Source organism: Electrophorus electricus, chromosome 22, assembly GCF_013358815.1.
Source record: "Electrophorus electricus isolate fEleEle1 chromosome 22, fEleEle1.pri, whole genome shotgun sequence".
Taxonomy (NCBI): Eukaryota; Metazoa; Chordata; class Actinopteri; order Gymnotiformes; family Gymnotidae; genus Electrophorus; species Electrophorus electricus.
Genome location: NC_049556.1, coordinates 6,021,976 through 6,047,734, shown reverse-complemented (window position 1 = coordinate 6,047,734; position 25,759 = coordinate 6,021,976). Strand labels below are relative to the sequence as shown.

Below are 25,759 nucleotides of genomic sequence, written 5' to 3'. Positions count from 1 at the left end.
GGATGACAGCTCATAAATGACTAACAACAGGTCTGTGTATAACCATTCTCATGTTCTCTGTTTTATGCTCTAATGTTGTACAGTTTATGCTAGTATATAAAAACAAATGTAATAAAAGTACAATGATTTAGGTCAGAAAGAAAAGAAGTAAAGAGACACTCATTTTATGATATGTGACTCCACTGAACATAAATGAAGTATGTACTATGAGTAGAGGAAGGTTTTCTGATATCTACACAATAAATGCTGCAATTTCAAGTGAGTCAAATGAATTGCATCCTAAGAGTATCAAAACTACAACCAAGGATTTGTAATGTAGTCCATAGTCACTCTCAAAGATTTGCATTCCTGGATTCCTGTTTGTTCCCATTACTGAACCAAAATAGTGCTGCTATTTTGCAGCTTTACATCAAGTACAAAAGGGGTGCATTTTGGTTTTGTCCATAGCACAATACATATTTTACAGTATTTTCATATTTCCAGTCATGCAAGGATGATGGTAAGTACAGAGACACATTGGCTTCCATACAATTAATTTTATTTTCTGAATTTGGATCTTTGATCTTTATTTTGGCTGGACATCATTTATAAATTAGGAATAAAGATGTTCCAAGTCGTAATGCCATTCAGAAATAATTTTACTACATGCACAATAACAAAATAACACCTTACACATGAAATTAACAACATTACTTTGTAATGTAATGAGTACTTTAGCCAAAAGGCCAAATGTCTTAAACGCAGATCAAGTTCTTATCACAGTAGACGGGTCCCCTACCAGGAGGGACATGCCCCCTCCAGACCAGGACCGTACCACTTGCCTTCCCCGCTTGCAATCACCTGCCTTCTGACAGGAGAAACCTGCTGCTCATTAACATTACACACTATTTATATTCCTACAGGTTTGGAGGGACAGCGCTGTGCATTAGCGGACAGAACCACGATCGTCTGTTGGTGTAACGCTGCTCCGATCTTGGAGACTACCAAGACTTGTCATCACTACTTCAAGGATTATGGATAATAAAGAACATGTTAGTTCAACTTTGCCTCTTGCTTCCTCAGTGCCACCCATGTCACAGTTCTTCTTTGCATTTTTGGACACATTCATGAGTCTCTGTGGTAGACAAGCCATGCGTCTACACAAAGCATATCCATGAGATGAAAGAACATTTTGAGACCTATCTTTTTATGGTACAGGGCAATCAATGAATCTTATCACAATAGAGGATGGACAATGGACATCTATGACCTCAATCGTGTCCTGTCTCATCTCTGCACGGTGCAAGTTAGACAGTGCCATGCAAATGTACTCAGCATTATGTGAGGTTATTCTGCCACTTGCTTGCATTGAGCTGCCTGCCCTCATAAGTGGCTATTCTTTCATCAAAAGCTCAATGACCTGTTGTCTTCAGATCCTTGTTACTTTGAAATCATTTCATTCGGTTAGCATGTATTGTGAAAAGGCATTAGATCTTTGCCATTTCTGTTTCAAGGCCTGCGCTTTTTTGCTCTGGATGCCACTCTCAGGACTATGCTGCTGTTGGCACCAAGGTCAGGTGTTCCATTTATTGCCTGAATCTTGCCTGTAAGAAAGCTATATGCAATGCCCTTGGAGTCACAGAGCATATCCACCTAGTAACCACACTTATGGGGTTTGCTTGGGTTGTACAATTTCGGGCAACTCTTGGAAATAATTATTTGCTCATCTACACTGAGATGTTCATCCATTGGAATGTTGTTAATGCTGTCAAGAACAGAACTGAGCAAGAACCTCAACTTCAACAGTGGATGTCTGCATGGGTTTGCAAGGCTGAGGTCCAGACTCTAGTCACTGAAATTAAAGTTGGTTCCTGTCTTCTCATAGTCATTACACCTGTGATCTAGTCAAAGCTTGTGCCTTTTTACTACTACTGTTAAAATGGCTAAAACATAAGTAAACATATTAACCTAAATGCAGAATTTTTTGAAGGGATCTAAGTACAAAATCAATTGCAAAATGAACTTATCATGATGGCCATGATATCTTATGATGGCACCTATTTACCATGTGGTCCAAAGCATGGCACTCTTTTACTTACATGCCCTGGATACCAAAACGTTTGGTCACATAATAAAATTTACATTTTATTTGCTGAAGTTGAAATCATGTGATGGATTTAAAACAAAATTTGTTTGGTTGCAATTATTTTATATTAATATTAATATTTTTTTTAATGTTTCTTCCCTTGTTGTTTATAACTGACAAAGTCCCATAAACCATCTGTGTTGTACTGAGAGCAATTGTGTCTTTCTAGGTCACTATCCTTACTCCTATTCCTATTGTTCACACTATCCTTCCATCAACACTGCCACCAACTAAAGCAGAAGATCTTATGTGTAATTCTGTCAGTATAATTTCAGTGATGATAAATCAATGTTGCTCAAAGAACAGATCAAATTATTTAATAGTTTTTTCTTTTTTCTTAATACTTTTGTGTCTTTCAAGGCTGTGCTTTTGTGTGCTGATTTGTTGTTTTGGCCTTGCTGGGCCCAGTCATACCCCTTTCTGAAGTCTGTACAGGTGGATCATGTGGATATCCGTGAGATCTTTCAGCCAGCCCGGGGAGACCCTCTCTGGAAACATCTGACTCTTTGGCTACACCCTCTTTACTGGACATATGTGACTGCCCAGCCACACCCTCTTCATTTTTTGACAGGAACTGGCTTTGCTCATCCTGTTCTGCTGCTGTGTGTTTGCCTTTGTCTTCATAAGTATTTTCAGATGTTTTCATTATTTTATGCTTAAACCACATATAGTACTTTGATATTGTTTCAACCCAAGAAGAATCCAACCTATAAGGGCAAAAAAAAAGAACATGAGAAAATAAATGATTACACATTACCTAACAATTTTTAAACATTTTTGCATGTTTGTCACATGCAGTTTCTGATGTGACTGCAAAGATTAGAATCAATAAAAGAACATTTCTAGAGCTTAATCGTACTACCGCATCCTACAGATTCCAGCTGTTTATTAAACATGTAATTGCATATTTGCAGAACTGATTTAATGGGTGTCAGAATACATTATAATAGTACATTTTTTAAACCAGGACACAGGACTCATAAGCATATCTTTATAACTGCTATTATCTTATATTTGTTTTTAACTATTCCTGTGTATTTGGAATTAAAATGAAAATACCAGCCGTTTATTCTACTCCATTGTGCTGTTAGCTTTACTTACTGGATGTTGCATTTTGAATCCTTTAGGATCTCACAGAGCTTTTTCACTGACTCGCCTAGCTCATTACCTCTCAGATCGAGCTCTCTCAGGTGTGAGTGGTTTGAGGTCAGTGCTTTAGCCAGAGAACCACAGCTCGTTTCTCCTATACTACAGTGCTTAAGCCTGGACATACAAATAAGGAATTGTTTTCATCAAGCTACAAACAATCTGTTATCATCTTGTACTTTGCTATTGATAAAAGTATGGTTTGATACTGATAGGGGTATGGTAATGTCACTGTTAGCTGCTAAAATATAATCCTGAACATTTTGTCTATTTTGTCATTGTGATACAGTCAAAATAAGTGAAAGCACTCATCTGAATATATTATACTAATATATATATTATACTAATACTATAATTAATGTTCATAGTGTCCCATCATATGACATTTACTCACATCAGTTTCATTAGTTTACACTTCTGATTCTCTAGTAGGATAGAGATTTTATTCATGCCCAGGTCATCTAGTTTATTCTCACTCAGATTCAATTCTCTGATGTGTGATGGGTTTTCACATAGAGCTGAAGCCACATCTGCACAAGCTTCCCCTTTTAAACAGTTACTGAGTCTGCAGACAGGGAGAGAATTAATAAAAATTAGTCAATGTCACAGTGATTTTAAAGTATTCATGGACTAATCTACTAATTCAAAACAGACAATTTAAGAATATTCACATTTAGCTGACACTTTTATCCAAAGTGACTTACAATTATGACTGAGTATATCTTGAGGGTTAAGGGCCTTGCTCAGGGGCCAAACAGTGGCAACTTGGCAGTGTTGGGGCTTGAACCAGCAAGCTTCCAATTACAAGTCAAGTAGCTTAAGTACTGAGCTACATATATTTACATACACATTGTGTAATTCTAATTTAATTGGTAATAATCTTAAGTAAATAAAATATTAATCCTGTTATTACTCACTCCAGTGTCTCCAATTTACAGCAAGGATTCTCGATTAAGTCACAAAGACCTTTCAGTGCTGACTTGGCTAGGATATTCCCATTCAGATTCAGCACTCTCAGATGTGAGGGATTTAACATCAGAGCTGAAGCCAAACATGCAATGTCTTCCTCTGTAATACTGCCAGTATTATATAGCCTGTAGAGAGATGAAAGCAGAAAAATATCAACACGTAAAGTTGACTATTGAAGTTTATGTTGTTCAAAGTGTGCTCATTTTTAATTTATTTTACTTACTTCCCCCTCATATATTTGTGCAAAAGTATGCCATTAATTGTATACATGTATGTTTAAAGGATAAACTTCAAAAGAACATTTATTATTCATGCATTTGACATTATCTAACATGTTATACACTGTTTATTTGTCACTTACTTGGTTTTAGAGTGAAAAAAGTGAATTCTGTTTTATGGTGACCCCTAACAAAGAACAGATGGCTTGTATATCTTATATTGGTACCTGGCTTACATAACTGTTTTATACCAGGTACCAATATAAGAGATAACTGATGCATTTCTGATGTATTTGTGCAAGCCATCTGAGGTGATATTCTCTGAGAGTATTCTGGTTATTCCCTGTGAGTGTTCAGGGTCTAATACTCTATGAGTATTTCAGTTATATTCTCTGTGAGTGTTTATGTTTAAGACGGTAGTTTGATGGTCAGCATGTTTGTTTCTCAGCAATAGGGGCTTGGGTTTGAGTCCCTCTGTGGGTGGAGTTCCATGTTCTCCTTGTGTCTGTGTGGGTTTTCTCTGGGGTCTTTGGTTTCTTCCCACAGTCCGAAATATAGAGGTTAGCATGATGGGATATTCTAAATTATCCTGTATGAATATGACTATTGTGTAGATATATATATATATATATGTGATGGTTGGTGCTCTGTCCTGGTCTTAACCTCCTCCCCTGTACCTGGTGTAGTCCCCAGTGGGCTGTGGATTCTGATAAAGAGTATGCTGTGTGTGAGTGTTTATAAAAGCTAATGTCTGTCTGAGCTATCCTTGAGTCTGAGAAAGGTGCTCTATATATAAGACAGAATATATATAATTTATTATATATATAAGAGTTATATTCTTTGTAAGGATTTAGCTACAGATGGCAGTAACTCTTCACTGATACTCCAGTTAAAATAACTATGGGTCCACTTCATATGAAAGCATTGCTAACTTGTCCACAAACATGTTAGTTTATGGAAGGTAAAATGTCATTCTTTATAGAAATTGATCATATAATTAAGAGAGTTGCTATTGGACTAGCCAGTGTACCACGCTACTTTCTGTCAAGCTAAAATGCAAGTGATTATTTAAGTATTTAGCCAAGAAAATTAGAATATTTTTTAATAATTCAAAAAATAACTGAGAACATCATGTCAGTAAACCTTTTTTTTTGCTCACAGTTGTAAATTTTGTCAACGTAAAATTGTGCCATTTTATCTGCTGCGCTAAAACCAATTAATAGCTGTATAATGAGGAAAATAATCAGATGCTATAAAAATGTGTCTAATACCAAGAATTTGACAAATAAGTACTATCAAATCATTTTAAATGAGCTTGAATGCTAAAAATATGAGGTTTAGTGCTGGAACAAGTTAAAGTTTACACATCACACAATGCATTGTGCCACAATTTCAGACTAATAAAAAACCTAATTTTAATTAAGCTAACAGTCATGACACTGTGAAGAGCTGCACCTATACTCATGCAGTATCTTCAAACAGGCCTGACATCTTTACACATGACCACCAATGCACAAATAACAAGTGTGATTACATCCACTCAAAAACTGATATTTATTCTTAATAAATAAGTACCATAAGAGACCCTTGTTGTTGGATAAATAGGATGTCTATTGGAAAATATCCACACAGATAATGCACTTTTGACCAAGGCTAGTTTGTAAAATCAGTTTAAGATGATGAGTATACTATGGAAATACAGTACTCACGTGAGTTTCTGCAGTCTACAGTGTAAATCTTCCAGTAGAGCAGAGAGCTGCTTCACAGGAAGGGCACTTGGCTTTTTCTTGCTCAGATCCAGCTCTTTCTGCAATAGGATGTTTCTACCTAGAGCATTATAGGCTTTTTCTGCATCAAGACTTTTCAGCAACCTATGGAGAGAAGAATATTACAATATCTGTAAGGAATGTGCTGCTCAAGAGTATCATCTCTGTGTAACCACAGACCTTATTATGTAAATCTTTTTTAACAAAGATCCTCTACAGTGTTGCAGCAAAGAAACAAGTGTTTCAAAATACAATTTTAAGGCAATTAAAAACTGAAGGTCTACAGCCAACCCTATACAATGGGTTTTTAACTATTCTTCTTACTATTCTTTCTTATTCATTCAAAAGCCCACTCACTATAGTTCCCATTTCTACTAATTATCCCGGACAGTGTTACATAGAGTAGAATGTGTTTAAGGACAGCATAAAATAATTTCAGCACAATCAAATAAATAACAAACCCAAAGGTAAAGAAATAATAATGTCTATTATCTGGATCGTTACTGAATAAATTCATTTTATTCTTACCTCAGTGTTCTCCCACAATTCACAGATGCATCAGTGACAAACTTCACTCCTTTGTCTCCAGGGTCATTCCCCCTGAGATCTAGCTCTTTCAGGTGTGATGACTTCAGAACTGAAGCCAGAGCACTATACCCAACCTCAGATATACTGCAGTATGCTAATCTTTAGAGAGCACAAAAATGTGTTAATGTTAGTGTTGGCCAAATGGCATTACAACTACAAATAAACACTCTAAGTAGAAAACTACTAAAGACTGACATTTTTCTGAAATAAGAAAGATCTACAAATTTTGAAGGCCCTGGTGGGGATTAATGCATTACAATAAAAATAGGATCTACTCCTTTTGGGGCATGTCTGGCTCATGTATAACTAAATGAGTAAAATGTTAGAAACAAAAGCTAAACTGAGATTATACCTCCCAAAAACAGAACAACATGCATGTGTTGATAACATTTGGTGTGTAACTATGGAAATCCTTCTTTTAGTCTTTTTTATTTCATTAATCCTTGAACACAATAAGTGCTGATGTTAGTATTGCTGCATTAATATAACTGATATAATACACTTGAGTAAACAGATAATAATAAAGTACGGATGATGCCTTTCTTCTGTTTTCACATCATCTTACAACCAATTCATCTCCTGACCTCAAAGCCAACACTAAGCTTATGAAGTTCTGCTCTACATAACCCTTTTCAAAAATACTTTTGGCAGTTCATAAAAGTATCTCACATCTATTTTTCCAGTCTGTCCTAAAACATCCTGTATGGATTGAAAGAGCTTTAATTTTATTTCATTTTATTCACTTACTATAAGGTATTATTTAGATTTTCTATCAGATCTAGATTATGGGAGAAGTGCACATAATAGCAGATATTACCTCAAAATCTCCAGTCCATTACAGTTCTTCAGTCCATTACAGAGCTGTTTCACTCCAGAATCCTGCAGACTGTTGTTGCTCAGGTCCAGGTGTTTCAGACAGCAGGATTTCGAACTGAGAACTGCAGCTAAAGCTGAACAACTTTCCTCTGTTAGATCATCATTACTGATCCTAAAAAAAAGACGGCAGACATAACATAAATGTGTGACTGTGAGCAGCTTTCACATGCTCTCAAAATCTCATATATTAGTTAAAACAAAGTGAAGACAAGCATATGATGTTCTCAATGGAAGCAGACAAACCTTCAGAAAGCAATTAATCATTTGTAAAAGCATAATTTATTTTCATATAATAAAAAAAGATATAAAATTTCTGGTCATTTTTATGTCTATTGTGCTTTAAATCAAATCAAATCAAATCAAATCAAAATGCATTTATATAGTGCTTTTTACAACAGATGTTGTCACAAAGCAACATTACAAATGTCCAGGCCCCCAGTGAGCAAGCCAAGGGTGACAGTGGCAAGGAAAAACTCCCTAGAGCATGAGAAAGAAACCTTGAGAGGATCCAAGACTCATCCTCCTGTGGCCGACACTGGTCACTACAATAATAACAATTTTAATTGAAAAATAAATAAAAATAAGCAACGTCTAGTCCAACTTTCTAGAGGTCCTGTGTCCGAGACCCATCCTGCAAGAGAGTGTCCATTAAGGGCAACTGAGAAGTAGTTGGCTAGGGTGGAGGAGGGGACATCAGTGGGTGGTGGGAGAAGCCCTGGCAGCTGAGACAGGAGGATACTAAATAACATCATGAATGATGTAAATGAACAGGCAGCAGGTGTTAACATGCTACATCCAAAGCTCCCACTGCTCTGCTTAAGTTAAACGGGTCATGTCCATGGAATCATGCAGTGCATTTTCAAGAACCAATCAAAATATGTCTGGTACATTCAATATGTTGTACAAAAAGCCGGCAACATCTTATTAATGTTATGTTTAGACATGTGAATATTATCTTTATTTTGGTACTCCTCTACCCGCAATTAGACCTACTCCTGGTGGTTTCCCACCAGAGACTTTACAACCATGGCAAGTTTATGACAAGCATTCTTCCCTTCCTCCTGGGATTGTTGCCCCATTACAGGAAGCTCCATTTATAAAGATACTTTATGTGTAAAGAGAGCAATTTTCCTGTTTTCAGACATCTACATTTACATACATCTACATGTATGTACATTTACATATTCAAACTTAGATTTCTGCAAGGTAGTGAAGTATAACCTATTAGTTCATATAGGTTATATATGAAGAATTGCTTATAAATTGTCTATTTATAAATTGTTTGTACAAAGAGAAAATCTTGAATACAAAAAAATGGTGAATTCAGCAAGTCCTTCTCAAACTTCTCATGCAAACACTTTAAGAATAAATCTGTTCATACAAGTGGTTTTTCCATGAGAGTCATTGACACCAATAGATTACATTAAAAAACACCACCATTCAAATACAGAGAATAAGAGAATAATTTAACACAAATAGAGAGAATATTTTAACACAAACACAGAGAATCATTTAACTCGTCAGAATTCTTTATCCAGCATCATGTTTATGAAAACTGTTATATTTTAATTGATGATTCAGTCTGAGTGTTGGGTAGATTCAATATATATTGGCCAATATTCTGAGGTTTACTTTCTACAGTTACAAGTATAAGATATTAAAATGAACCAGATTACTTACTGAAGTGTCTCCAGTTTGCAGTGTGAGTCCTGCAGTAAAGCACAGAGCTGCTTTACTCTGAAATCCCCTGAAGGTCCTGCTGTATTCTTGCTCAGTTTCAGTTCAGTCTGTAGTAAAGGGTTGTCCCCTGTAGACGAAACAATAGTAGCCCAGGCTTCCTCTGCAGTAGGGCTCTTCAACAGCCTGCAGAGAGGGAAGAACATTATTTTAATGTTAACACTTTTTACCTCAAGTCTACTACCATACAAATATAACAGAAATATATTGTGTTGGTGTCACGGAATGCTCCTCCCCCCATGAGTCACGTGGTATGGCTCGCCGCATGCAGGAGGATTCACACGTGTGCATTGTAACCACGCCCTCCGGGATTGCACACACCTGCACAGGGTTTACTGTTGTATGTTTGTCTGTCTATTTAAACCCCTGTCAGTGTATGCACCGGTGTTGGTCATTGTTGCTATGTGTGTGTTCAGATTTTTGTAGCTTTAACATTAGTTTGTATAGTCCTGTGTTAAAGTGTATGTGTTCTCCATTTAATGTTAATTGTATAGTCATGTTCATTGTAAATGTTGTATGTGAGTGCCACCTTTGTCATATATGTATAATGTTAATAAATGCTCTGCACTGTCGAGGAAGTCTGAACGTCCTGCCCTGTGGCACTAAGGCCAGAAGCATTACAGTTCTACACAACACGTTGCATCTGTCAAGCCACCAGCATTGTGGGAGACCCCACACACCCTCGCATAAACTGTTCACCCTTTTGCCATCTGGAAGAAAGTACCGCAGCATCCAGTCCCGCACCTCCAGACTGTGCAACAGCTTCTTCCAAGAAGCCATCAGACTCCTGAACTCTCGCTAATTACAATTCCAAACAAATGGACACTTCTATACACACACACACATACACACATGCTTAAACACAGTCATGCACGCACACACACGCATTGTTTTTGTATCGGACTAGTTGCTGAAATCAAACTTCACACACATATATGCACTCCTTTTGCGCTCTTGCACATTATTCCTACTAGCTGCTAGAGAACTGTATTAAATCAGCAGTGTACTCTGAACTGTTCTGGCTGCTACCCGTTACTGCTATGTTCAGTATAGCATGTCACTGACTCCTATGCACAACCCATATTACATATTCCCAGTACTGTGTACTGGTAAAAAATAAATGCACTGTTCTTTGTGTATTGATCCTGTCCTGTATTTATTTATTCGATGACATTATTGATTGTAAAACATCACTGCTTTACTCAACCTCCTAATTCACTGAAGGAAACATTAGCTAAAAATCAGATTAAGTAAATAAATAAAACATGGGGATTGCACAATGAAGGAAATGTTCAGAGTAAATTATAATTATTGAGTAAACTGATCTTTGTCTTTTGTTTTACCTCAGTTTTTCCAGTTTATAGTTTGGATCATTTTGTAGATTAGTAAGCATCTTCACGCCAGATTTTCCAGGGTCATTCCCTCTGAGATCCAGCTCTGTCAGCTGACATGAGGGTTTTGATTCCAATGCTGAAGCCAGTGCTTTATATCCGTCCTCTGTTACAGAACAATCTGAAAGACTGGATGAAGGAGAAAAATGGATGAGAAGACCACAGATTGGCTGAGAATACAACAGATTTTGAACATGGCACAGGTTTATCAAATGTTTGCTATGGTAATACATTAGTATAAAAAATAATGTAGTGAATTTGAATTTGAGTTAGTTATCAGATTATATAATTATACAATTGAGTTAGTTATCAGATAATGCTTAATAATATTATAAAGGGATTTTGTATTTGTCTGGTTAGTATGGGTTGGTTTGTATTTGTCTTGTTTAGTGTGGGTTGGTTTATATGCATGCAACTTAATTTGCAAATTGTATATTTGTTTTGAAATGATGGTGTGAATTATGATTTTGGCAATGCTGTTGAACCGTGTTGTTGAAATTTGTCCCTTGTGTGATACCATCGTTTTTTTTACATGGAGAAAAGAACTTAAATTAGCTTGCAGGTTTGAATCTTTTGCACATAGCTTTGGTCTACAATGGTTGCTCTACCACATTTTCACAAATTCATTATTTGAGTTAACTTGTGGCTTATTTTAATGTGACTGAGGAAGGGACTATTGTGCATCATACTTTGCATTCCTTGGTGAGTTGTTGTGAACTGTTATCTATAATTTGTTTATTAATTCATGTAATGTTTTGTCATAGATTTGTTGTTGATATTTATTCACTTTGGTATTATGAATTTGTGAAAGATGCGAAAACTGTGTTCGTATATCTTGATTGTAGTTTTCATGGTCTTGAAAGACACTAAAGGGCCAAATGGTGCCTTATCTGTGCTTGTACATTGTTGGAACCACTGATGAACAAAGAATAAAAGAGACCTATTGAGCACCAGTCAATACTTTCATTTTGGATTCCAAAGGATGCTACAAATATTATAATATTAAATATGGTTTTATAATATACACTAGCTATCCCTATGTGTCTGTTCAACATCTACATATTGCTATTTATTAAGTTAAACAGCCTACCAGAGTTGTTTCTCATGGCTATAATGATAAAAAACAATGTCCATATTAAAACAAACAAGAAAATGAATATTATAATTAAATGATCAGATATGACCAGGAAATGTAAATGTGCAATGTAGAGCAACATACTCTTTTAGGTTTAAGCAAAGAGAAATAAAATCCTTAGTAAAAACAAACAAAACTACTAACTTAAGTTTTTGCAGTCCGCAGTGTGAATCTTGCAGGAAAGTACAGAGTTTCCTCACATCTGAGTTTCCTTGTATTTTCTCACTCAGATTCATTTCTGTCAGCAGTAAGGGATCTGTATCTAGGACCTGAGCCAGAAAAGAACAGGATTCCTCTGCATCAGGATTCAACAACCTATACAGGAGGAAAACACATTCTCAGTTAAAAACACTTTAAATGGGAGAAAATACATTACTGACAAATGAGAATAATTTTTTAAATATACATTAGTGATGCTGTAGAAGCACATAATCTTCTATGATATACACTGTGTACTTATAAAAGAGCAGAAAAGTATTTTACTAACATACATTTTCCATGTAATTACTTAAGCAAGTTTCATTTAAACAGCTAACCTTATTAGATCCAAAGCTGGGGACAAGTGAGTAAAGAGATGCAAACCCTAACTCATAATAAATGTAAATTAAAAAACTGAATAAATTGATCTTTGTATTTTGTCTCACATGAGTTTCTTCAGTTTATGGTTGGGATCTGCTAGTAAACCTTTGAGCAGTTTCACTCCTGACTTTCCAGGGTAATTCCCTCTGAGATGCAACTCTGTCAGGTGTGATGAGGGGTTTGACTCAAGAGCTGAAGCCAGAGCTTTATATCCTTCCTCTGTAATGTGACAGTTGCAAAGTCTGGAAGTAAAAAAGAAAGCTTGCTAGAGAACATTCAGATGTTTTTACTGTGAGATGAATTCAGTGATAGCTGATAATATTTACAATAGATTTCTTTTTAATTTCTGTGTTCTTGTGTTGAGAGAGTGGAGGCAGGATGCATTTGTGGAGATGGGCAATGTTTACTCAGTACTAAATGTGTGATGCATAAGGTACAGTAGGAAAAAACAGGGCAAGAACAAGTAAAAATTAACATTAAAACAAAACTACAAACTTCCAACATGACAATGGGAAGAACAATGTTTGACATTCAGGGCCCCATTTCACAAAACCATCATAGGGTAAAGATCATCTTAAATGAGAAAGAATGTTCAGTGTAATTCTCATGCACCATTTAAAGATAATCTTTGTTTTATGATGCTTTTGGGGAATGATGCCCAGGTTTAAATACATGGAAGAATAAAAGAAAATGATTGATAAAGTAACTTTAGATGTCCTGTTGTAGTTGGTGTCACCTAGTGGTGATTTATAATTATTGCCTATTGATTTCCTACTCATTGATGCTATACAAGAAGTGGGGACTAGTATGTGAGTACCAGTTATTCATCTGCTTTCATCCTGTGATTTGACAGCGTCCCCTGTATGTAAGTACCAGAAATATTAATTTCTTGTAAATCTAAATCCATATTGTGGAGTGCATTTCAGAAAGATTATTTAAAATGTTGGCCCAAGAATTGTAGTTATTTGTTAAAACGCTATTTCAATACCTTGTTAGCTCTTAGCATATTAAGTTGTGAAAATCAGAAAAGTAATATTGTACTCCTGTCATGTAGATTTCTTTGAATTTGCGGCAAACAATTAAATCTAATGCACACCTTTAGCCTATTCATGCTAGCAAATGTAGACAAACAGACAACAGACAAATGTTTGGGGTCTCTTGTGCTGCATGACAACACAGTTCAAGTAACATAAACCAATACAGTAATATAAAAAGTCAAAAATCTACAATAGCTCAGGCATGACCAAAGGCTCCTAAAGCACAACTGTCATTTGCTGAAAGGGAGATGTGAGTGAAACTGGAGATAGCTCAAAGGATCAAACTGACAAAATCTGTGTTGTAACTGATTTCAGTGCTGAACACAATGGAGTGTCACTCATTGATGTACTGTTAACCGGACCATACCTAAACAACTCTCTTCTGGGAGTGCTTATCTGGTTTTGTTAGGAAGCTGTTTTTTGTGACTGCAGATATACAGCAAATATTTCAGTTTGTTCGTAAGAGAAGACAGAAACCTTTTAAGGTTCTTATGGTTCAAAGACAATGATCTTCAACCACAGAGTATTGTAAGGAGGTCACATCCCTTCTCCAGCAGTGGACTTCTACTGCCTTAGGCAGGGAAAGAATGGGAGGCATGCTATGATCACAACTGGGATCTCAAGAACCTTTTTCTTTAGTCGCTGATCAAGAGAAACCTTTTAAATAGACGTGTCTTGTCTGTTGTGAACAATGTTTTTGATCCTCTGGGATTTTGCCCCAGTCACAATTCAAGGTAAATCCAGATCTTAGGCAAGAAAAAGGTGACTGGGAATCTCCACTGCCACAAGAGATAGAAGACACAGCAATATCTGCAACAGTGAAGACTTGAGATAGGGGAATGTCTGTAACACTGGGAACATGAGGGTTTACCAGTGTTTACTGGTCAAGACATGGTCCTCAAGAAAAACAAGTTCACTCATGGCATTCTTGTTTGGTTGGCCAATCTGTGAGGATGAGCGCATGGAGGAAGGTTGCATTTGCAGAGATGGACAATGGTTATTCTGGGTAAATCCATACTCATCATCACTACAGAGGTCCAGGGTCAAAACACCAGAATACATAGTTGCAAAGGAAATGAAAAAAAAATTAAAAATCAGGAGAGTTGAACCTAAAGTACAACTATGAACTTCCAACATGACAATAGGAAGAATAAATACTGACAATCATGACTGGAAAACTTGAGGTATAATTAAACAGTAGAACAAAAGAAAATGAGACAGCTGGAAATAATACAAGAAATGCAAGAAATACCTGACACAAGGCAGAGATACACATGACGAGAGACAAGGATAGAGACAGAAACCAAATCAAAACAAAACCACATGGCAAGGTCACCATGGCTATTAAAGAAAAATTATGTAGAGCACAGCACTGTGGGAACGGTGATGCTAGTGACAATTCGGTACTCCCTGGACATTACACTTCTTTACAATTTCTTTTACTATATATATATATATATATATATATATATATATATATATATATATATATATATATATATATATAGTTACACAGCAACTAAATTAGTCTCACATAAGGGCAAAGTGAAGAGTCTATCAGTTCAACCAATCAAATTCTTTCAGTTTATTTTTATAGCAAACTTTAACTTAATCCTCAAATCACTATGAAATATAAGATAAGCTTGTTTGGAATATTTAATTGTCAGCAACCGATGAAAGAAAAAAAATATTTAAATGTCTAAGGACATAAATGGGAAAATGTTTTGCACAAACAAAAAAACCTCACATTTTTACAGTTAATGTCTTCTATTTATTAGAACAAAATAAGTGGTAAATGGCAATTACTGTGGTTTAAAATGTTGAAAATGCAGTGCATATAAGCCAGATAATACTTAAAATTATACTAAAGCTGTTTAATTATTAGCTTGTTGATGCCGTGTCACAGTTAAACTGATAATCTGTATTGCATAAAACTGTTTTCTATTTTTTACTTACTTCAGCTTTGTCAAGTTGCAGCTTGAATTTTTCAGTAAAGCTGAAAGTTGTTTAAGTCCAGAGTCTTCAATTTTATTTCCACCCAGATCCAGCTCTCTTAGTTGTGGAGTGTGTTTTTCCAGAGATGACACCATAGCACTGTAGCCTTCCTCTGTTATACTGCAGTTCTTGAGCCTGCAATAAGAGCAGAAGGTTTAAGAAACACTGTTTTCCTTGATAGATTTGACATTTTTCCCATTTATGGAAAAACGTTCACATATAAGCAATAGATTTATTTATTGAGCATATATTCACTTAATGATTACTATTTTCAGAATAATGTATAAACAACAGGAAATGATATCTGAATATGTTAAATCAAATCTCACCCCAACTTTTGCAGTATACAGTGAGGATTTTCCAGAAAAGAATTTAGCCGCTCCATTCCTGACAACCCTAATGTATTCAAACTCAGGTCCAGTTCTCTCAGGTATGAGGGATTTGAACAAAGAGCAGATACCAGAGCACAGCAGTCTTTCTCACTAATGTTGTTGTTATTTAGCCTGCAAGACAGAGTACAAAATGAGAAACGCTGTCTTCAAGACAGAGTACAACACAAGAAACACTGTCTTCAGGCTGGGGGACAAAGTGTTATTTTATTTCAGTGGTATGTAATGAAAAATTGTTTCTATTGTCCTAGGCTAGGTCTGTAGTCAGAGTACATACACAAAGGACACAAGCCTGATTAGTTAAGGCTACTGGAGCTGCTTCAGAGTTGGCACAATTGCCAATTTAAACAAAACTTTATAGGTGACATGGAGATGGTTTTAAATGTGTTTATGCTTGTGAATGGGAAGACATGCGAACAATGCCTTTAACCAGCTAATATACTATTGTTTGCAAAGTATGCAAACTAACAACCCACTAAGCTTTTAACCTGTTCTACTTAATAATCTCCTTTTTGTGTTCTTGTTTCTCCTCAGGCCAGTTAGTTTCAACATTTAGTTTATTTTTTCATTCTGCAATGTTAGCTATCTAAGTGTGCAGCTGAATAACAAGAAGCATTCTTGTTGTCTTGACCATGGAAACAAAATTGATATGTCATTTCATTTACATTGTAGCAAAGCCACTTCAGAGTTCAGAGAGTCCTTGGAACTGGGGGTAATTCAGAGCCATCGTATTGAAATTTATGATATTATAGCCTCTCTGAGACCCAACTTTGCTCCGCAGTGTAAAGACAGCTTAATTAAATATTGGGATTTCAACATTTTGCTTAATTTATCATTCGCTTTATCTATAACTGTGACCCCAGACTACCTCTCCCAACGCTAGGCTGCTAGCACTTACAAGTCTTACACAAAAAGATCACTCTACACTGTAAAAAAAAAAGAACAACTTTCAGGATGAAACAAAACCTCTAGGATGAAAAGTATCATCCTTAGTAAGTCAAGCAAACTTCTAACCTAAGTATTTGCAGCCTGCAGTGTGAATCCTCGAGTAGAGCAGGAAGCTTCTTCACGACTGATTGACTTTGTATTTTTGCACTTAGATCCAGCTCAATCAACAATAACGGGTTTGTATTTAAAAGTTTAGTGAGAGAAACATGGGCTTCCTCTGCATCAGGACTTTTCAAAAGCCTGTAGAAAAGAAAAAAAAACATTTTTTAAAAGGTTAACAATTTTCTACTTGTCTTCTCATTCCATGTGTTCAGATAAAACAGTGATGAGCATGGTGCAAGTATATTGATCAGATAATGTGCTTATTTGAATGATCAATGACCAACACAATCATTGACCAACACAACCTATTTAAAAACATACTGTTGAATAATAAAATGCTGTATGATAATAGACGGTTATAGTCAGCAATTTTTCAATCAAAAACAGACAGATATGTGATACACTGCTCAAAAACAAAACAAACTTGCTCATCATGAATGGTCTGGGCCTGTCCCAATATTCCAATTGAGAACACTTGATTGACACCTCATTGCCAGATTTACTACCTGCTACACTACTCAAGCCGAGCTGACAATCAAAACCATACATGTATAACCATACCAATTAATATTTTGGAAATAATTCTAACTCTCTATAATTGTAAAATCTTTCACAGGTTTTAATGTTTACTATTTTTTTATATAGACTTTTTTATATAGACACAAATGGCTAGCTGGGTGGACAGTGAAAAACTGATTCCACTGAAAAATAATTTAGCTTCACACTGACTACCTTTAAATTTTCATGTAGTTAATGTCGATGTAGCCTATATTAGGTAAAGCTTGTGTAAGCTTTACCCAACATTAGGCCCACCCATTTTACACTGAAAGTGGAGAATGTCTTGCAAAATTATTTGTTTTGGACTGTTTGAAGAATTACTTGACTTTTGCACAATTGTATTATGTGCTCAGAAGAACAAGATTAACCTACTTTAAAAGAAACACTGATTTAGGTTCTCTGGGGCTTTGAAACAGTTGACTTCATAAATAAGTTTGGTAAACATCTATTGCTGACAGAACTCTAATAGCAAGATAATGAGCAAACTATCTTTATTTTCTGCCTGGACTTTAAATTGTCCCATGAAACTACAATATTCAGAATTTTACACTCCAAATCCCAGAGCAGTGAATACCTTCTCACTTGCATAGACAGGATGCAAAAAGTGAGAGTTTCTGTATCTTCAAAAGACAAGAGACAAGAAGACTTTTTGGATGGTAACACAGGCTTGAAAGTCTTTTACCTCAGCTGGATGGGGTATCTACCTCTGCCATAGGATTATACACAACACCATGTCTGTCAAGGCCATATTCAAGGCTGAGTCAAGACAAAGACTGACTGGGGTCTAGACCAAATCTACTGAGACTGAGTCCATGTCTCGAATAAAATTTAAGTGGATCCTATCGATTTCTTTAAGGTCCTTTGACAGCCAGCTATACAATGGATTCAGAAAGTATTCAAACCCTTTTACGTGTTGCACACTTTAGTGAGTTTGATTGGATATGATTTTTATTTTATCCATCAATGTGCATGTAATCACCCATAACAACCCATAATTTCCAAGTTATTTGAGTAAACCATTTTTATCACTCATAAAAGATATGCCTACAAATCTCAAGGTTAACATACGTACACTATGAACTAAAATTATGTATTTAAATTCCCTTACTAAAAAAAAACAACAAACTACCCAGTATGCAAGAATACACACATTTTCAAAACAAATAATTTAATGCCTTTGCACTAGAACTGTGAATGTGCCAACACTGCCACACAGTCATTCAAACATTGAGTAAAAAAAAAATAAAAGTATAAAAAGATACATAAATGCTTATTTATTTTTTCTAATAATTAATTATTTCAATCATTAACTGTTCCACAGTCTTGCCATTCATAATGGCTCCTATTTATATAACATAGATCAGATTAAATAAAAAGTACAATAAATAATTTATAAACTTCTTTCCTTCTCACCTCAGTGTTTTGAATGTAGACGATTGATCCTCTACTAAGTCAGTAAGCAGCTTAACTCCTTTATCTCCAGGGTCATTCCCTCTGAGATCGAGCTCTGTCAGGCATGAGTTTGATTTCAAAGCTGAAGCCAAAGCAAAATATCCTTCCCCTGTTATACTGCAGTCTGAAAGCCTGGAGAAAGGGAAATGACAACCATTGATGAGTATGAAAACAAAAAAATATATATCACAATAAATACTATATCTTGCTGAAGATACTATATCTTGCCTGATTTTTCTTTGGTCTTTGTCTTCAAGTTAGTAAATCTAACAGTAATTGGACCAAATACCATTAAACAAATTTTGGAGTCACCTATTTATACAGCACCCTGCCCATTTGAGCTCCTGCTTGTATTTTTCATTAACCATAAATATTTGTGAACTGAAGGATTTGTTGTGCCTAATATTTCTAGAAAACACCACAATTAATATAATATCAAGATCAACTTTGTAGAAAGGCTGCCCTTAGGTATTTATTGTTAGGTTGATGGACAGGTCCAGGTTACTTGACTAAACTTCATCAAGGAAATTAATATGCAGGTGCTTGGGCATGTCACTTTATGTGTTGTTTTACATTCAGTGACTCACATGAAAGGAAGAAGCACAGAAATGAACATTACACTTATAACAAACTAAGATGGAGTTCTTTATGAATCATCAATGACATTTTCAGCATTTAGCAAATGCTCTTAACCCATGGAGTCTTAATGCACAGCCTTCCCTATGGGTTCAATATACTTCACTGTATTTATTGAATGATGAACCAAAAATCTAATTTAACTGTGTTTGCAACTTATTTCTTAATTATGTTCACCTCATAACTACATAGTGCAAGTTTATGTATGGATATAACCACTCACTTCAGTGTTTCCAGTTTGCAGCAAGAATTGTTTAGTATAGTTGAGAGGACTTTCACTCCCAAGACTCCTACATTATTGCCAGTCAGATCCAGCTCTTTCAGATGTGAGGGGTTGGCTGCCAGAGCTGAAGCCACTGCAGAACAGCCTTCCTCTTTTATGCTGCACTTACACAACCTGAAAAGAGCAAAATCAAAGTTTAGCATCTCATCAAGATGTGTATTTCTCATAATGTGAACTGTACTGAGAAAAGGCTTTTAATAAACAAGTCATTTAATAAACACATGAAATACCTTTATAGAATGAAATATATTCAGTCCAGTGCTGAATTTTTAACAAAATCCCAGATCCTTCTGTGCTGCAGTTTAACTTTAGATACCAAATAATGTATGGAAATTTAATTTAACAGGAACCCAAATTAATAAATTCCTTCTTGCAGTATCTTATCATTGTTGAACTAGAGCTCCTTAACTTTTCATGTATGCAGTCATAAATTCAAATATCTGGAATACAGCCAGCATTACACTTTATCACATATTGGAACTCACCTCAGTATTTTTAGTTGAACATGTGGATTTGCCAGTCCAACCATCAGCTGCTCCACTCCTGAATTCTGTAGATTGTTTTCACTCAATTCCAGCTCTTTCAATGTACAAGACTCTAAGCTGATAACTGTGGCTATAACTGAGCAGATTTCCTCAGTTAGGCCACAGTTATTGAGCCTAAAATAAAATAAAATAATGACAAAAGTTATAATTTCATACCACATTATCATATTGGGTTTAGCATTTGCAAGTGTAGACCAACCCTTTTATAGAGGCTAGAATGGAGGTGCTTGTGAGACTGAGGTATTATAAAGTTTTCCTAGATTGTTTGTGTGTATGAGGTGATTGTGAATGTGAAGAATTATAATTTCCTTAGTAAACTACAAACCCTAAAATTATGTTTGTCAACCAGAGGAAAACCCAACCAATCAAAGATAGTTTACAAGATCGCTATTAATGGATTATTAGCTATACCTGTTTCTCATAAACTCAGTATATTTAAACCTGCCATGTCCACATCCTCTTTGCAAAGTATTTCCACTAGTATTCACTGTGCATACTGAGCGTTATTTCCTGATTTCCTGATTGCCTGTTTGTATTTCTGACTGTTTTTTGATTGCTTGCTTCTGTTTTCCCTGCCTCTTTGTACTTGTCTGCCTGAATATTTATCTGCCTGAATATTTATATTTATTTTGACCTGGACTGTTTTTTGGATCTGTTTGTGATGTTCCATGGCTCTGTAGACTCTTACTGGTTCTGACCCTTGCCTGTATTTGGACTATTGTTTTGGTTTATCCTTCTCCGATTAAACCAGAAACTCATTTTATCCATGAATGTCTGAATTTCTCTGTAATGTTACAGAATGAGATGATTGTGAGACTGTGAAGCATAGTAAAGTTTTCCTGGATTGTTTGTGTAAGAGGAGATTGTGAAGTATTGTAAATGTTTCCTGGACTATTTGCGTGCATGATCTAATCCATTAACTGGATCTAAAGTGCAATTAAAGTCCCCCTATGATATAGCAACCTGAAAGAGTGGATAAAGAAGAGATTACTATTTATGGATGTCCCCAATGGTTCAATGTTTGGGTTAATAATGTACCTTGTGTAATTCCAAATCTCCATGAATGAGCCTTTATGGCACTGATGTATGAATCAAAGTGATATCTTTGAAAACACTTGAAAACATCTGTTATGTATTTTAGAAATGTCACTTAGCAGTAAATGAATTTGTTGTAAGAAAACTATTTTAAATTGTAGTTGTTTTAGCCCGTTGTTTCCCTCAAAATAATTTCCTCACACTCAGCACATCCACCAACAAACTAAACAACAAGAGGAACTGTTTAGTGACTATTCTCAGAAAGAGTGTACCCTCTAATATTTACATGTAACCCCTTTTGGCAATGTATGCGAATGGAGAAATAGAGAAAATATATATGCTCTGAAAGCTACTATCTCCCAAGGCACTTAAGAAAAAAAGGAAAACATGCAAATCAAACCACACTAAACCATTCTCATGTTGAAAAGACAATGTGTTACATTATTATGATACTCTTCTATAACAGACACACCTAAACTGTCCATGGGCTAAAACTGTACCCGACGATGTGCATTTCTCAACAATGCGCATTCAGCACCATGGTACTAGCACACCTCAAATGCACATTAGGAGGTTTACCTGCGGTGGACTTCTGAAGACATGGGACTGGCTATTGAAGTATACTCAGAGACAAGGTCAAAAGATGAATCTGTGTGCAGACCTATAACTCTTAGACTTATTTTGACTTTATCAAACTGCTTAATTTGTTGACTTCCACAGACAGATCAAGGAAAAGATCACTGTGATTTTTAAACATATCCTTCTTGGCTCTGGCCACATCCATTTACATGTACCTTATCTTTATAGTACAAAAACCTCATTCTCATAGCACTTGGTGCTGTATTAATGTTTGATTCAGGTCTTTGAATCCAGTGAACATTTCCATTTTCAGGAGACCGTTTTCTAAAAATGAGCATGTGTCTCAGATTTGTCAGGGAAACCAATGTTTTAGATTTTAGCATCAGCTGCGGTTTTCCACGTCATCAACTTTAGAGTTTGGTGAAGTTAATGCCAGCTACGTAGACTTTAAGGGTGGATGAACACATGTAAAGAACAGATTAGGCAAATGTGAGGAAGGTGGAGGTTAAAATTAGGCTGTCTGAAGGGAAAGAAATATTATCAGCTGTATGGATGTGCTGAAAGCATTTCCATCCTGGCCACAGGGTGGCATAGGAATAGTATGAACATAAGGGATTTGGAGTGTCTTTTGTTGATGGAACCGAAATCAGCTGTGTTGTCAGAGTGAATGAGGATGGACCAAAGAAGTGAGGATGGCCCAATGAGGATGGATCAAAAAAGTGAGGATGGCTCAATGAGGATGGACTAAAGAAGTGAGGATGGACCAATGAGGATGGACCAAAGAAGTGAAGATGGACCAATGAGGATGGACCAAAGAAGTGAAGATGGACCAATGAGGATGACCCCAAAGACGTCAATAACAAGGAAGGAAGAGGCAGAGAAAGAGGCTTATCTGTAACCAGTAATACCATGCTTGTGCATGGATGTGGGGGAGGCTTGTTGGATAATATGAGGCCTAGCGCAACCATAGCAACAGTGGCCGCATCCAGGAGATGAATCAGGCACAGGAAGATGAATGGTGGCGGTGGGGACGATAATTACCAAATGGAGGTGAGGAGTGGATTGAGACAAAGTCAAAGATGCAGGAGGAGGGCTACCAGGAATGAGGTTGTTTTCAGATGCAGTAATTTTGAGATCCAGTGAGGTAGGAAAACAAAACAGGAGGATAAAATAAGATAACAGCAAGGCAAGTGTCACACAGAGCCCTTTACAATATCACCAGAATTGTCATAGGCACACACATACTATTAAGCGGTTTTGATTATTTCCACCCTCAGAGAAATGCATCATATAGTAGTCAAGAATATATAAAATATATAAAAAAAATATAAAAACCTCACCTCAGTATCTCCAGTTTGCAGTTTGGGCTTTTCAGTCCTTCAGAGAGCTGCTTTACTCCTGAATCCTGAAGAGTGTTGCTGCTCATGTCCAGCTCAATCATTTTAGACGAAACTGAACTGAGAATCTTGACTAAGTCCATACAACTCCCCTCTGTTAGGTTGCACTCATTGAGCCTAAAAGAAAATTTGCAAAAACCTTTAATGAAACTGAACTTGATTGGTCCAATGCTGAGTACATACCTACTTCTAAACACACCATGCTTTTAAAAGTACCTTTACTGTGGCCTTAATACATTTATTCAAACATTTTTGGCTGATGCACATTAAAATTTAAAAGTGTGAAGAGAAATTCTTTATTCATCATTTGCTCAACCCCCTGGTAGACAACCCTAAAAGAGAGATGGCTAACTGAGCCTGTTTCTTAAAATATGCACATGTTAGGTGTCTTGGCATGCTGGTGCAGTAAGTATTGAAGTTATTTTTGAATCATTAATTTGTTGTCTCACTGTAGCAGAGTATGGACATTAATTTGGTGTCTCACTGTAGTGGAGTATGGACATTCCTTCTTCCAATCTTACCCTTGCAATCATCCGGTGACCGTATAGCACCTGATCCTTATGATAACAAAATTTTACCATTAAATTACACCAGAGCCACTAAATCACACCACCATTAACATGATTAAAGTTCAAAATAAGAAAGGTTTATGACTTCTGCAAGGACACAGCCTACAATTTATGACCTCCTCTCCTTTTCTCCTGACCCTTGTAATTATAAGTTTACTATCTGAGAATGTATGGATAACTCCCCACACTCCACATTTCCAACATTTTTGCAAGTTTCTAATGCCTGTTAAAATCATTATGTTCTCAAACTGCCACTGGATTTTAACTTTCCCAGGACAACAAATCTCTCTGTGTAAATTAGAGTTATGGTATTACATCAGGTTTACTTATTACTTATGACTGTGGTATCTTTTGGGGGGAAAAATACAGCCAGAGGTGGGTAGAGTTGGCAAAAACTGTACTCAAGTAAAAGTACTGTTACTTTAAAATAGCAATTTCTCAAGTAGAAGTAAAAGTATTTAAATTATTATTAGTCATTTAAATTATTACTTAAGTAAAAGTAAGAAAGTTACTGTTAAAAAGACTACTCAAGTAGCGAGTTACTTCAACTGAACTAATTTAATAACACCAGGCAATAAATAAATAAATAAAAATAAAATATGAGACCCACAAACTAAAATATGTAGTCCTCATAGTTCTTTTTATACTGAATACAAATATTTTAAATGTGAATTTTAAGTGAATTTTACAATAAGTATATATTACTTGATCATAAATAAAGTGTCCCTGCATCCCATGAGTTCAGTTCAGCTGCTGCATTTATTTTCTGCTGCTTGTAGTTTATAGCTAAGAAGCTTGCTAACTAGTTAGCAATTTTTTTCCTAGATTATCATTGATATCAGATGACACTACTTTTATATCAATATTGCACATTAGGAGAGAGCAGCGATTTTACACAGATATGTGAGACTGAAAGAAAACGATATATCGAAAGCTACTTTTCACAAACGTAATCATTTGAGTCCAAAGCTGGAAAATGTGCATGTTTGTTATGTCCAATTGTCTAACCTTCTGAAGCAAAGCGATGGCATTCAGTGATCAGCTTTAGGGATTTCATTTACCCTCTGTCATGATCGGTCCTTTCCATGTTCCGTGTTTTCTCTGTCATGTGTTTAGTTCAGTTCCATAGTTTCATTTTGTCCTCACATTGTTTGATTGCGTACACCTGTCCCTTGTTTCTAGTATTTAAACCCTGTTGTGTTGGTCGTGGCTGTACATTGTTTGACTGTTTGAATGTTTGAAGGTGTTATGGTTTTTTCTTTGTACTCCATGCCTTTGTGTTTATCCTAGCCTTCGTGTTTCCTAGCCCTGAGTTTTCCTTTGCCTTAGTTATAGCCTGCTTTCCCATGTGCCTTTATGTTTGTTTTGTTTACTCATGTTTCACCGAGCTCTCCGTGTCGGCTCTATGACCCTGGACTGCCTAAACGACTTTGATTTTGGATTTGCCCATAATAAATCTCGGTCCTCTCTGCACATGCATCCACCTCCTTACCGCTGACCGTTACACCCTCTTATACCTGACAGGTTGTAGCGAAACATACAAAATTATTTTAAAATATAACAAAAGGAACGTTGATGAAATTAACAAAGTAAAAATACATTTTTGACTTCGCAAAGGTACTTGAGTATATAATTGATAATCAATCGGCCTGTATTTGACCTTCACTGGGAAGTAGGAAGAGATCAATACATCATTTACAGTAT

At 36.0% G+C, this 25,759-nt stretch overlaps 1 protein-coding gene across 1 annotated transcript in view; it reads right to left on the bottom strand.

Moving 5' to 3' along the window:
* Positions 1-516: 516 nt before the first annotated feature.
* The window catches only part of LOC113568903 (protein NLRC3-like), a 35,848-nt gene continuing 10,605 nt past the window's right edge, over positions 517-25,759 (bottom strand). Inside the window, exons 7-24 of the mRNA XM_035521624.1 lie at positions 23,430-23,603; positions 20,416-20,589; positions 19,871-20,044; positions 18,973-19,143; positions 16,966-17,139; positions 15,892-16,065; positions 15,524-15,697; positions 12,596-12,772; positions 12,096-12,266; positions 10,769-10,945; positions 9,369-9,551; positions 7,630-7,800; positions 6,753-6,911; positions 6,168-6,329; positions 4,189-4,365; positions 3,666-3,836; positions 3,227-3,388; positions 517-2,832 (exon numbers count right to left, since the gene is read on the bottom strand). Of these exons, the coding sequence (XP_035377517.1) occupies positions 2,481-2,832; positions 3,227-3,388; positions 3,666-3,836; positions 4,189-4,365; positions 6,168-6,329; positions 6,753-6,911; positions 7,630-7,800; positions 9,369-9,551; positions 10,769-10,945; positions 12,096-12,266; positions 12,596-12,772; positions 15,524-15,697; positions 15,892-16,065; positions 16,966-17,139; positions 18,973-19,143; positions 19,871-20,044; positions 20,416-20,589; positions 23,430-23,603 (3,277 nt within the window). The 3' untranslated portion in view covers positions 517-2,480. The remainder of the gene's footprint in view (positions 2,833-3,226; positions 3,389-3,665; positions 3,837-4,188; positions 4,366-6,167; positions 6,330-6,752; positions 6,912-7,629; positions 7,801-9,368; positions 9,552-10,768; positions 10,946-12,095; positions 12,267-12,595; positions 12,773-15,523; positions 15,698-15,891; positions 16,066-16,965; positions 17,140-18,972; positions 19,144-19,870; positions 20,045-20,415; positions 20,590-23,429; positions 23,604-25,759) is intronic.